This window comes from Lycorma delicatula, chromosome 4 (genome assembly GCF_047948215.1).
Source record: "Lycorma delicatula isolate Av1 chromosome 4, ASM4794821v1, whole genome shotgun sequence".
Classification (NCBI taxonomy): Eukaryota; Metazoa; Arthropoda; class Insecta; order Hemiptera; family Fulgoridae; genus Lycorma; species Lycorma delicatula.
The window spans coordinates 47,747,818-47,762,672 of record NC_134458.1 but is presented as its reverse complement, the minus strand read 5'-3'; the positions used below and the strand labels follow the sequence as shown (position 1 = coordinate 47,762,672).

Below are 14,855 nucleotides of genomic sequence, written 5' to 3'. Positions count from 1 at the left end.
AAACAAAATTACAGAAAAAATGGACCAATGAGTGAATAAACTACTAAATGGAAAGCCACGTTCAAAGTTTTGTCAAGAATGCTTCACTTAAAAGAGAAAACGTAAATAAATAGTTTAATACAGAGTATAAGATCATAGAAGATGAAAAATTCAGGATTGAAAGGCTTAAAACCAAACTAAAAGAAAATGATGATGTAAAAGAATTCACTGATGAAAGATGAAATATCTTGGGATAAATTTTTGTTCATAAAAAATATTGTTTAGAAAGGCAAACTAGTCTTTTAATACTTTGTTACAGCACAGATCATTTGTTAAGAAATTACTATAATCAGGAATGTATACATGAAACTTATACAGCATATAAGAATTTATTTTTAGTTTGTAGTGAGAAAAGTAGGGAACTACTAGACATTAGTGTGATCATAATCTGGATGAAAATCAAACTGGTGGTGGATAAGTTAAGACTTGAAATTGTAGTAAAAAATACAGAATGGAGAAATTTAAGAGGAGAGTCAGGATAAAAAATGAAGGAACAATTAGAGTGATGAAAAGAGAGCAATGATAACAACCTGAAACAATAAATGAATTGGCTGGGACATATAATAAGAGGAGAAAGATAGATTAATAATTTCTTTTACAATAAACTGTATGCACCATTTTCTTAAACTTCAAACTGTTATTTTATTTTTGCTGATGACAACCGTGATAGTTCTAATGAGCTTAAATTAAGTCTTTCATGATTATAAAACTATAAAAGATTACTGTACAGCCATTCATATTTACAGTGTATATTACACAGGTAAAAAATGAAATTAATACTGATAGTACACAAAGGTTACACATTTAAACAAAATGTAATAACTTGTAACTCACTGAGTTATTTTAAATGAAAATATGGTGAATCAATCTGGGACCAACAAAATGAGCACAAGTAAGGTGATGAGATTTTAGGCTATAAAAAATTGATAAAGCATTATTTCATTGTACACACCTGTGAGATTTTGCATGCTATCACCATTATTCAGTAATGTAAAAGTAATTTTAAGTATTAATTCTTTTAATTAGAATTTTAAATTCCATGTTATATATAAATATTTACATAAGTGGAATATTAATGTTAGTTTTAGTGGTCTCAGCTGGGTTATATAAAACATCAAGTTAAGTTAGAAAACAATAATGATAACCCTGCATTTTTTTTTCATAGTAATATCATATATATATATATATATATATATATATATATAAACTAGTTTCTGTAGATAACTGATACTAGAGGTTGTACTATAAGTATACAGAGAAAAAAGGTAAGAATAGTATATTAAATTATTATTAGTTATCAGAAGATTAGAAGTTATGAGATGAGACACCATTATATGAAATTATTTACAAAGTTTTGATCTCTATGAATAAAATTATTTTTAATGTGGCAGATAATAATCATAATAAATAAATAAATTAATTATAATAAAAGAGACTTATAGGAATAAGTCCCTCTTTTAGTACATCAAAAATTCAATTACACTTTTATAAAAAGTAACATCTGAAAGCAGACAGAATTTTTTAAGAAAAACCCCTCCCACACTTCATCATGTTATTGTAATGTAAAATTTGCAAACCAAACCCAATGACAGGATATTCTAACTATTCAAAAATCCACTATTTTACCTAATTTTTTCCCCATAAAGCTTATACAATAAAGCCCTCCCAATACATTGCTTTAGCTTTAAATATACAAGGAAAAATTATATATTTTAACTCAAAATGCAAACATACATAATCTCCGATTAAGAGATGTAATACATCTGACTGAAGCACATACGTGGATACACAAACACTCATAGAAAAACAATGCTGACTTGGCAACAATCTTAGATTATTAAGTTGAAAATTTTGTTCAAAAAATAATATATTTATTATATATCGTGAAAAGTAATAAGTAAAATTATAATACAGATAATTCAACAATGTTGATTCATTTATATTAACTGGCCCAGCAGAAATTTTGGAAAAAAATGCTTGAAATATATATATGAAAAATTAGCAATGTCTAATTTATAAACCAAATAAACTAGTTAGTAATTAATAATAACCACAACAACAATTTTGTGTTAGTAATGTTAAAAACAACAACGATAAAAAATTAATTAAATTTATAATTCAAATACATACCAAAGAATCCTCAGGGCACACTTTATTTTATATTATATTATTTAGATGTTTCATGAAAAAAAATCAATAAATAAATATAATTTATATAAATTTATTTAAATTTAAAATTCACTTTATATAATTCATTAACTCAATATAAATAAAAAAATGTATTAATAAATATTTTAATTCAATCACTCATAATGACCTTTACTTCAACACTCAATTTATTATGTTTTCAATAGTACAGCAAGAATAAAATTACTTTTCAATAGATGTAAACAAAGATACCACGTTTATTTAATTAAATAGATTCACTAACCAGGTGAACTAGACATTATAATAATATCTATTTATTCTTTTAATTAAGTGTGACCTAAATGATTAACTTTTTTTTTTTAATATAAAATATTTTAAAAAACAAACTTTTTTAATTTTTCACATTTTTTAGCTTAATGTGATATAATTCTTTATTTTCAGAAATAATGGATAAGAAATTTGGGTACAATTTTAATATAAATGAAAATATATTGATTTTTCATTAAAAATGTTCAATCACAAAGTTTTAATTTTACATTAAAAAAAACCTATAATGGTGATCACAAAAATAGAATTACTCGTAAATATGTTTGTTTTTATAAACAAGAAGCTCAAGAAAAATCACTAAAACTTTTTAATCTATTTATATTTAAAATCAAAAGCGTTGTGTAATGAAATATAATGTAAAATTAATTGCAAAAATAATAAGTTTTATCACAATTATTTAAAACAAACATGCTGATGACTTCCTGAAGCGCATAAACAACACAAATATTCATAGGGAACAAAATTATCCATAATGCGATATTCATTAAAGCAAATAATTATTTTTTTATAATTAATAATAAAATGGTACTGTCATGTAAAAGCAACAAGAAAGGCAGGTTAGAAAGATAGATTCAGAAAGTATATATTAGTGAGAACTAGTAAAAAGTTGTACTCCTATTCTGAAATTTAGGATGTGTTGACCTCATTAACATTGTTGTGAAAAACATAAGCTGACTTTGAAGGTTTGTGTTCTTTTATGTTTTGTAAATATCTTTATGCAAAGATGCTTATTATTTATTTTTTAAATGCTTACGTTCTGAAATCATTTGAAAAGTATGGTTCTTTTACAAGATGCAAAGTGTATTCGGGTCGACAGGTCGATATTTGTAGACATTTACCGTTAGAGACTGCAACACGGCGAATTCAAAGAAATAATTTTTGGGATATCCTCTATTTTGGGCACAGTTCTGATTTTACAAGCCAGATTCTGGTCTTACTAAAACAACTCAACTGGCTAAAAGTCAGAAAATTAAGAGTACAAGAGCACCTCTTTAAGTTCATAGAACTTGATCCCATCCAAAACTTTATATGTAAATGATCCTGTAAATAGGATGTGCTTATAAAAATACATTTTTAAATTATTAATAACTCACTTTCAAATTACATGGAGATTGTTCTTCCAGAAGTTAATTATGAAATTCTTTTCAGTGGAGTTAAAGGAGGTCAGTGGAGTTCTTTTCAGTTAAACACATATTCACCCAAAGATACAAACACAAATAAATACTATGCACAAAAGAATCAAATTTTGCAAGTTACCTCATAGAAAAAGGAAGCATATATAAAGACTTGAGTACCTATATTTTTTAAACGAAGTCTGGTTCAGATATCATACAGTAGCACAGAAGAGTAGCTATTTGCATTTAATGTATCAACTATAATTCAATGTATAATATTTAATAAGCCATGATTTATTGAATGGATAGCTTGTGATAATGTTAGAAGTACAAGTTATTTTAAGAATTTTTCATTGTATATTAATATTTTATTAGGTACCGTCTATGAATATACCTATTTTATAAGTTTCCTAGTTTATAAGTTTCCTATTTTATAAGTTTTTGTTTTTCTACAATAATCAAAAGATTTAAACAAAAACAGATTTTGACAATATTATAAATTTTAGTACTGATAAAAGTATCAATATCTTTCCTCAATAGTACTGATACTGCAGTATTCAATACCATTATCACCCAGCACTAATTTAAATCAGATTTACAACAAATTAATCAGAAAAAACAGACACTATCAATGGTATTATGTTAAACAATCAATAATTATTAATAATGATGCTACAGAATAAATAATTACTATTAATTAGTTCAGTATTCAAATACTGAAATATAAGAGTTAAAAAAAAAAATATTTAAAAGTTAACAGCACTATGTTATTCATGAATCTTGAGTTCATACTTTTTGAATGTTATTGTTATCAGTTGCCATAATAATATGAACTGACGGCTATCAGTTCAGATCTGCATGCTGTCTTGATATTAAACACAAGCAAAGCATTCTCAATTACATTATACTCATATTGTACTGTTTATTACAATTTAGATTACTTTTTAATTTCATAGTGAATATTTAAAAATATTAAAAATTAAATCTGCACTTATACAGAAAATTTAAACCAACATATAAATAACCACACACCTATTCAGACAGAATTAGTAGTAAACACTTTTACTGCCACAACTCAATATAACAAAAAGAAACAATTATGAGAAAATCCATGAAATACATATAATTTAAGTAATACCAAAAGAAGACTGAAAAAATGATTTCATACACAGAAATTAATCAACTAGAATTCTGAAAGAGCCAACAATGACAATTTATTGTTTCAACAATTTTGTAATATGACACAACAAAACTTAACTTATTTTTAATAAATGGGACTTTAAACATAAAAAAGAGAATCTTTTTTTTTGTTTTATAAATAACAATCCTGCATTAAAAATATATTAACACACTAACTAAAAAGAAAAAAAAGATTATAATTTTATATCAGAAAATATAATTATTCATAAGAAAAGCAAAATTATTCCTGGGAAAACTTATTAATATACAGCTACATTTAGTAGTTCTACATACATTATGCTAAAAACCTTTAATATAATTTCATAAAAAGATAGTTTTGTTACACAGTTATGTCATTTTTTAATACGTTTATGGAATTTCCCAGCGGCTAAAACAGGAAAAATTGTTCTTTAGCTTTCTCCTGCTCCTTCATGACTTAGAAGGTCCATTTAGACTTTATAAACAGAAATAGTGGTTTAACCTGTGTTAATATATAGAACATTTCTTATTCCTTAACCTATATTTCTTATTTATCATAACTGATGAAATATATTTCATTATATTATTGTTTTAGTAATACTATTCACTTTATCAGTTCATTTTAATCAACTGAATGATGTAACTTCATTAAAATTAATTTTCTAAACTAGCAGTCTTGATAATCATGAATACAAAAATTTACTACACATCATTTTAATAAAATGTTATAAATTTCACAAGTGGCAAAACCAAATGTTTTAAATAAAATATATTATTATTATTATAACAAATAAATCAATACACAACAAAAAGGGGGAAAAAAAGGATAAACAAACAGATGAAAATCAATAATAAATAACAGATATGTAATAATCCAGTAAATTTCAGGCACTAATATTCTTTTAGTATATGTCACAACAATGTCACTTATACCCAATCATATAAATTGTAATGTTACAATCAACACAGAACACAATGCAATTATTTATTATGTGATTTATTATTAAAACTATATCAAAGATTTAATTTTTCACAAAACATACTGACTAACTTGTATATTATATACTAACGGTTTTAATGCAAGTTACAGTTTAATAAACGAAACATAAAATTCTGAAATACGCATAAATATAATTTTTTTTTTTATTTGAATAAAGGAATTATTAATTTAATAAATTTTTAGTCACAGATTAAAAACTGCAAAATCCTTCAAAATCAGAAACCGAAAAATAATTGCAAAAATGTTTTATAATTATTCACAGTAATAGTGGTACTATGAAGTAATTATATAAAGGGTAGCTGCATCTGAATAGATTACTTTATTTGTGAGGACCCTTAATAAATTAATTATATATATTATTAAACATAAACATAAATATAAAAAATAAATAATAACAAAACAGCAACCACTAACTTTGTTATTTATTAATTTCAAAAAAAAAAATTAGTTATAAGGAAAGTGGTTAATAAAATAAATTTATAAAACAAGTGTTCAGTGAAGGTCATTAGTTGAGGATTAAAATTAAATCAATATAAATATAAAGCCTTTTTATAACATTAATAAAATTTATTTAATTTGTAAGAATTTCGTTGGCAGCGTTCGTAGTAAGTCGATTGCTGAGAAGTAGACGGATCAGTTCCTCTTCCCTGTGATACACAAGACCCAAGGATGCCTGCTGGGGGGATAGAACCAACCAATCAGAATGCACATATTCTCTCACTCAAATAATTTTTTTTCTCAAATTCTCTTTCCCTCTTTAAATATTTCATAATTTAAAATACATAATATCAATAAGTAATTACACATACATTTTTTTTCACTAATGAAGCTATGTTTAAAGTCGAATTTGTTATTATCCCGTAAGTATAACTACATACACATAATCTGGTTTTCTGTACTTATTAGAATATTTTACGTAAAAATAGCTTACGGTGAAAGTTGTGCACATTAAACTTTTAATTGTTGTAAATTGTTGTTTTATTAGATTTTAAATTAAACATCATTATAATTAAACTTTTGAATAATTGTTTGATTCAGAACACAGACCAGTAAATGAATTCTTCAGATATCCAAGTCCTTTAAAACAGCAAAAAGGCACTTGGGATAATTCTTAACACTCATCAAAGAAAACACTGCCTTTATTGGTTAGTCTGAATATTATGATGGTAATAGACTTTAACACAATTATCATCTAAGGAAAAAAGTGCATTGACACTTCACAAGGAAGTAACCCTCAATTTTCCTTCCACAGTTAAGCAAAAAAAAATTGGTACAATAACAGTACTTATTGTTTTAATAAGCTTCATTAGAAACTAGAGCGATTTCAAACAGAGTCCGGCAGAAAAATGAGTACATGGCTAGTAAAAAATCCTTTCTGCTCAGTAAAGAATTGTTTTGGGCCAGTATTCATATTTAATTTTAGGTTTGAATAAAGCCTCTGATTAAATTACTTTTGGTTTTATGAACATTCTGCTTCATAACTGTTGATGCCATTCAGTTATAGCATACTGTTTATGTTTACTGTGGAATATTTTTATATATTGCTAGCATACCAGTAGTGATTTGCTTTTATCAATGGCATTACTGATGGCATGTAATTATAAACATCAATAGCGGTTATTTTCTTTTGTTAAATTTGTAAAAAAATTTCTGAAATGCTACATTTTTCATATAGTTTATGACACACTCAATAACAAAACTTATCTGATCAATAAATAAAAATACTTATCATTCTTATTACTATTCAAAAACTGTCAAGGTAACATGTAACTGAATAAAATAATGAAAAAAATAAATTTTGAGAGAAGTTTTCCATCTGCTTTAAGTAAACTACTTTTTTTTAAATTGCTTTATCTACTTAACATATATTTTTATTAAAATTGCTTTGACTGTTTATATCTTAATGTATAATTTGTGAAAATCCTTAAGAAAGAAGTTCTCCATAAGGGAAAGAAAACTCAAAATGGAAGGGTTGTAAAAGTAAAAAAAATAATTTGTATTATAGTTATTAAAATATCTGATACATGGAAACTTTATAATGAGAAAACAAAAGAGAAGAACAGATTTTAACAAAAGAGTAGGTTAATACTCCCTAATACAGAAAAAAATCTAAAACAATTTAATACAAATTACAGTAACCAATAAAAAAATAAATTAATTAATTAAATCAATAAATATCTAATATAACATACATGACGTGTTATTTTTACACAGTATACAATAATCAGTTATTTTAAATTATGTATGCCAAAAGAAAATTACAATATTAATTCTTGTATTAAACCAGAAAAAACAGAAATATTTTCATGTTGCATAGCATAATACTTTGGCCTACGAGAAAGGACCTGATTATGCTTTATTCTTTTATTTTTAAAAAAGAACATTATAAATTAAATGATCTTTTACAGAAACAATATCGCTCAGGTGATAAGCTTTTAAATAATATTAATTAAAAAAAGCCATAGTCATTTACCTGTATTTAACACATACCAAATTATTTAGTAATGCCATCAAAATTACTTGACTCCGAATGGAATTTATTTATTATATTTGCATCATTTTTATTTTAATAAATATTATTTTTGTGTTAATATGGGCTATAACCACTTCTTTTTAATTAATTAAATTTGTACTTTGTAAATTCTTTTCTGATCAAGCTTTTCCCATGCTTCCCTTGATTTTTCCAGGAAAATGCTAGAGCAGATCAAGCTTTTGTTATCCGTGTAATAGCATATCTAACACTTGTGACTGAATTTATAAAATAATGAACTCAATGCAGAGCCGTAGCCTCTCAGCTTTTTAACCAAAAGGTCCCAGGTTCCGAGTATTTTTCATATACTACAAAATACGTCATTTCACATTCACAGACACAAGCTTTGAGCTTATATAACGAATTAATCTTTAAAAATTTATATAATTATGTACTGACCTAAATAAAGTAGTTATTTATTTCCCTTTGTATCAAAATTCTAGACACATTAACTGAAGGCTGAAAAACTGAACTATGAGATGCTCTTTATGTCAAGACTCTAACAACAATTAGATTATTTAATTTAGAAAGTCCTGAATTCAACAAACAAAATAAATCACCCAATGGATTCTTAACAATCCTTACTTCAGGTGCATTTACCACTTTCAATATTCAATCTAAGATATTCCAAATGCAACTGATCAGTAGGTTGTAAGAAACAGAGGTATAAAATTTTTCCATAATCTAAAAAAACAACTTAACAGGTGAAATAAAATTTAAAAAAACAATATTGGTTCATGCCTTAAGAATTTTCAGTATGTGAAACAACAGATGTATGTAAACAACTGGGCAACAGACTAATAAAAATAAACATCTGTTATCTGACAGAATGAGTATTCAATAACTCTTATTCACATTATCAGCCAAACAATTTTACTGAACCCCTAATTGCAAATAAGGAAATGGGAAGATGGCTATCTGTAAGTTAAAGGTCCTTCTTCAGAGATTAGAAAGAAAAACCTAAGTGAACTGCCAAATTTTCCCCAAAAAAAGGAAGGAAGATAACAGGTTAAATAAACAGTTAATAAAAACGAAATTTTAATGTTAATTACAAAAGGAAACTTTTTTGAACATTTTATTTCTAGAGGAATGCATTAAATTTTAAAACTGGACATTTTATATCACACAAGTAAGTATAACTTAAAATGTATCAAGAATTAACTGAAACTTGTATTTATGAATTATATACTTACTTTATAATCCTTTAAAACATTTCTTTAATAAATTATTTATTATATATATATATATAAATGAGACTTTTATACAGTATATGTAACAAAAAAGAACTCATTTATGCATAAAGGAGAGAGTTTATCTTACAAAATAAGAAAGTTAAGATAGCTGACTAATACTTTTTTAATAAAATCCCACTGAGGGAATTTTATTCTTAATTTAGAGGAAACTGACAAAATAACATTTTATTCAGTAAAGGAGTTTGTGAAGTTTAACAAATAAGTGAACATTTAATATTTTTGACATTGAAAAGCTATACAAAATAAACTATCTTTTGTTAAAATAAAGACAAATATGTGTTTAATTTGTATATCAGTCCTAGATATGATTGTAAACTGCATTCCCATCCTGACCGCTGTAGAAGACTGCCACCCTCTATGTGGCAGTTTCAGTCACCACGCCACCCCCTCCATACCTAGCCCTTATGAGCTTTACCGGAGGTCATCTTCAGAACCCTGGCAAAAGGCATCTCTCAGCCTTGTTCTTGCCTCAGTCAGGATGCTACCGATGCAAATACCACATGTGATATTTCTATCGGTGTACTACTAGGAAATGAACTCTTGAAAACAAAACACATCATGTCAAATCTGTAACAAGACTGAGTGACATGAAATTAAAAACACAACTACCTACTCAATAGGTTAGAAGTTGAGTTCAACACGCAACCACAACATAACACAAAATAAAAACTAAAAATTAACTTAAAAATAAAACTAAATAAACAAAACACTACAAAAACAACAAACCTCATAACACCAGAACAATACCACGACGCAGAAAAGACCAGGCGGAACCCTAAATTCCCTCGACAATCTGCTCTCTGGCCAGGTACCCAATAAAATTTTCAACGATTACCCATTTGGCCCGGTTTTTCCAATTTTAACAGAGATCTAATGTCAACCTGGTAATGTCAAGCCGACAAATATTCTCCATATGCAAAAGTTTGTATCCCCAACGTGATAGTTTCAAAACATTTGGAATAGCTCAGAGAATAACATCTGGTCAACTAAAAGGGTTGAAATAAGGTGAATTTCTATCAGCCAAAGCCACAATAAATCAACTAGTTCCCATAGAGCACCAAAATTACAGAATAACAGGTGCAATTTAACTTTATACTCTTAGCGATTATTAGTGGCTAATGATGGTAAAAAATAATGAACACTGAGCTTGCAAGTGGTAAGTTATACATACTATAGTGACACATAATAATAATAGAATTACTACAATTAATTTAAATCAAACGGTATTTTTTATTTAGAGAAAAGTAACTTAATTTCACTTCACCATAATTTTTTTGATATATGTATTTAAATGAATAAAGATTAAATTTTGTAACGACTAAACAAAAATTAACTAATAAAACACACAATAACACACATAATTTTTATCAATAATACGTGATACGATAATTTTATGAAAAATGAGAAGTTTTCAATTATATTCAAAAATTTCACCTCACCAATACTATGGTTAAGATAAATACACATAAAATATTAAATAATCAAAAGGAATAAACAACTTAATTCATATTTAATACAAAAAATAAATTTTACCATAGAGTGCACATTTTAATAAAACACATCGATGTAATTACAACAATAAAAGCAACTGAAATAGTATATCTGTGAGAGAGAAAAAGGAGAAAGAGAGAAAAAAAAGAAAAATGTAAGTGAATAGTAGCACAAAAAAGGTAAGGTTCAAGAAATCACCTGCTGCACAGTCCTCAGGTTGGTTCTTCCATTTTCATTGAAAAGTAAGTATGTTAGTGGGACAAATAGGAAAAGCAAAGCATCGTTTAACTGATAAAAAATCCAAAAATTAAACCTTCTGTAAAGTTTATAAATGTTTATATATAAATATGCACAGATAAACCAAAATAATAAATAATCTAATGCATTAAATTAATAGAAGATTAATTCTAAATGAAATGTACAATTAATCCATCAATTAAATGAAAATACACCATAAAGTGCATGCAAATCAGAAAAAATTCCCAAACCAAAATTAACTAAAAAACTTTTTAGAAAATTAATAGATTCTGAACTTAGTCAATATTTGTATAAATTGAGTTAGCTTTCTGCAGCAAGTAAGTACTACAAAAAGAGTTGTAATCTTTCAAGAAAGTGATTTTTTTATGTTATACATAAAAGTATTACTAATTTTATTTTTATAACAATATAGATCATCAAATTGCTTCTTTCCTTTTTAAACACCAACTTCATTCTTTTTTGTAATGGCATTCACTGTTATGTTCACTGAATTAGTTAATGCTAACAGCTTGATGTGAACATACATTCAAAGTTATTTGAGAGTTCAAAAGCCATTTAATTTTTTATTACAAATTATTTAATGTCAGCGATATACAAAAAACAGTTTATAATTTATTCAATGAGATTTTATCTTTTCCTAATACCAACATCCTGATTTTCTAGGATCATACTCCCAAAAAATTCTTATTCAGAATAATATACAACTTTTATATTAAAGCATAAGTAGTAGCTTTTGAATTCAGCTTTGGCTGGTTAATAATTATTTACTTTCTATTAGTCATTTTTTGTTGTTTTTTTTCTTTTTTTAAGTGTCATGAAACATCAATCGTAAATAAAGTTTGATTTTTAATATAAAAATATTTAAAATTAACTCTATTTTTTTTAATTATACAAAAAAAACTTTTTTTAGTACCACAACTTTATTTTAATATGAAGGAATAAAATAAAATTATAACTATTTCCAAATTCCAATAAATGTACAAAATACCAGCAAACATAGTATCCTTATTTTTATTTACAAATTGTGTAACTGGAATATGTTACCTCACAAATTAAATTACATAAAAACATATTAGTCATTAATCTAAACTAGAGTAGTGTAATCAGAATACAGTTGTTATATTCAATAAAACGTAATTTTAATTTAAATAAAACTTTACACCTGTTCAATTTGTAAACATGTAATGGCTAATACATGATCCTTTATTCTAAATTAGTTCATACACATGATTTGACAAGCATGTAAAAAGCATATAAAATCCAACATTGATTTAATTTCTTTGCAACAAAATCATACCAGTATTATTAATTAATGTGGTCAGTTTTTGTCAGTTCATTTTTGTTATATTTTTAACAACTGTCCATCAATTTTAAAATGGGTTAATGGCAGAGAGTTATCTGATCACTGGAGCATTTACATGTTTTGATCTATTAAGGATTTTTAATTTTTTGCAAACAAAAAACTGTTTTCATGTTTTTTTGCAACAACCTTTGCCTGCAGAATCTTAACACATCATCAGTTTTCAAGTACCATCTATTGTCAATATTACGCTAGATCCTTCATATGCAGAATAACCATAAAAGTCTTTTGGTGTTCAATTTTTAACTTTCGAAGGGATTGTTAGATATGAGCTGGTAATTTTTGATTTGTTTCTGACATTAGCAATTCTTTGTGCTTGAACATAAAAGTGCGAGACTCAATTGAAAATATATACAATTTTTTAATATTCTTTGGTCCAGTTTGTAAAAGCTTTAGCCCATACAGGCACTTTTCTGCAATTACTGTTGTTTAAAGAGGCCCTATAAGATGGCATAAGAGCTTTCTGTAAACAATCTGTATCAAAAAGTCGTCATATGTACCTTTGTTCTATTGATCCACAGCAAGAATTGTAGTAGGGTCACTTTCACTTTTCCTCATTAATAACCAATCCTCTGATACACTAGTTGCATTCCTACACCCAGTTTCCCTTTCTTTCATGAGAAAAAGAATCAATTTTTGAAAACTCTTTTAAAATAGCGTTTACAGTACCTAAGCCTATATCATACTCAAAAGCTACTTCTTATCATATCACACCAAAAGAGAAACTATTGCTCTAAAAGAGAAACCATTTTTTTCTGGAGTTACATCCATTACCATCCATGTTCTAAAAAATGTGAAAATATGATTTTGTGGCAAAACACTGTTTAAAAAACCAATTACTAAGGAAAATACGAAAATAATTTTTAAATAATAAAGAAATTAGGCCACAATACTAAAAAGAAAAATTGTGTTCAAGTTAACTTGTACAATACTATTTATCAGTACATGTACATGTTCATGAACTATCTGGATAGATATAAAAAGTGAAATCTTCTTTATATTTACTTTTCAATAAACAATAACAAGACCTCATCTACAGAAATAGTGAACAATTTTAAATTACTTATCATTAGAAAATATCAAGGAGTATAAAATAATTTTTATTACAACAGGGATGAAGAAAAATTAATAATAGTTTATTTAAAATCACAAGAATAATTCATCAGACACAGTGATCTAATTTGTTGTCCTCCAGGGCAATATTAATATTAAAATGGTTAAAAAATGTTATTATGCAAATCTCCACAGGGGAATAGTTCCTGCCTTTCATCCACAAGGTTCCGGTTTCATATCCTAATTAAGCATACCATTTTTTGTATACTACAAAATTTTTCTTATCACATTACCATGCACAAGCTTTTATCTTATGTGCTGAATTAGACATAAAGAAAAACAAATATACCAATATATAATATTTATATTTTATTTTTAGGTATATATATATATATATATATACACAAACACACACACACACACACACACACACACACACATACATTATTTTTCAAAAAATTGATCCTTTCAGGAATTTGCAACGAGCGATTTGAAAAATTGTATAGCAACTGATGATGCGAGGTACTCGCAAAAGCACTCTTGCTTGGATTACAGAATAAGGCAGGTGTCATCCTATTTTATTTTATTAATTTTGTACTTGCGTTGATCAGATTAATATAATACACACACACACATATATAATATATATATATATATATATATATAGTTTATATTAATTAAATTTATAAAATTTTATTAAATGTATGGGAGATATATATATATATATATTGTTTATATTAATTAAATTTATAAAATGTATAGCTAGTGTTTTCGATTTAATAATTATCAACAAAAAAAACCTATGAATTGCCCAAAGTTTGACATAAATTTACAAATTTATATAAAAAGTATTACGACTGTGCTATATGTCACAATCATGACAATTATTTTTATATTTATTGTATTATATGATATGGTATTGTACAAGTGATGATGAATCCATGGATTCAAAAAGTTTTTTATATAAATGGGTAAGTTTGTATTAAGAGGTATTTTGTATTATGAGGTGTTCATAGGTGATTTTATAGGTAATTATATACATAAATAATTTTCTCTTAAAGAAAATACTGTTCTATAACAAATATGTTCTATGTTGTTCTATAACAAATACGTAGACCGACAA

The 14,855-nt window shown here is 26.0% G+C and overlaps 1 protein-coding gene across 5 annotated transcripts in view; it reads right to left on the bottom strand.

The window, feature by feature from the left end:
* rhea (Talin_middle and talin-RS domain-containing protein rhea) overlaps positions 1-14,855 on the bottom strand; it is a 345,464-nt gene that overhangs the window by 41,560 nt on the left and 289,049 nt on the right. The window contains exon 38 of one of the 5 annotated variants that reach the window (XM_075362860.1): positions 2,245-6,463. The exons of 3 other annotated variants lie outside the window; for them this stretch is intronic. In XM_075362860.1, coding sequence (XP_075218975.1) covers positions 6,359-6,463 — 105 coding nt within the window. In that variant the 3' untranslated portion in view covers positions 2,245-6,358. Of the gene's footprint in view, positions 1-2,244; positions 6,464-14,855 lie in introns of those variants that run through there. One more of the 5 variants, XM_075362861.1, reaches the window with a different exon arrangement.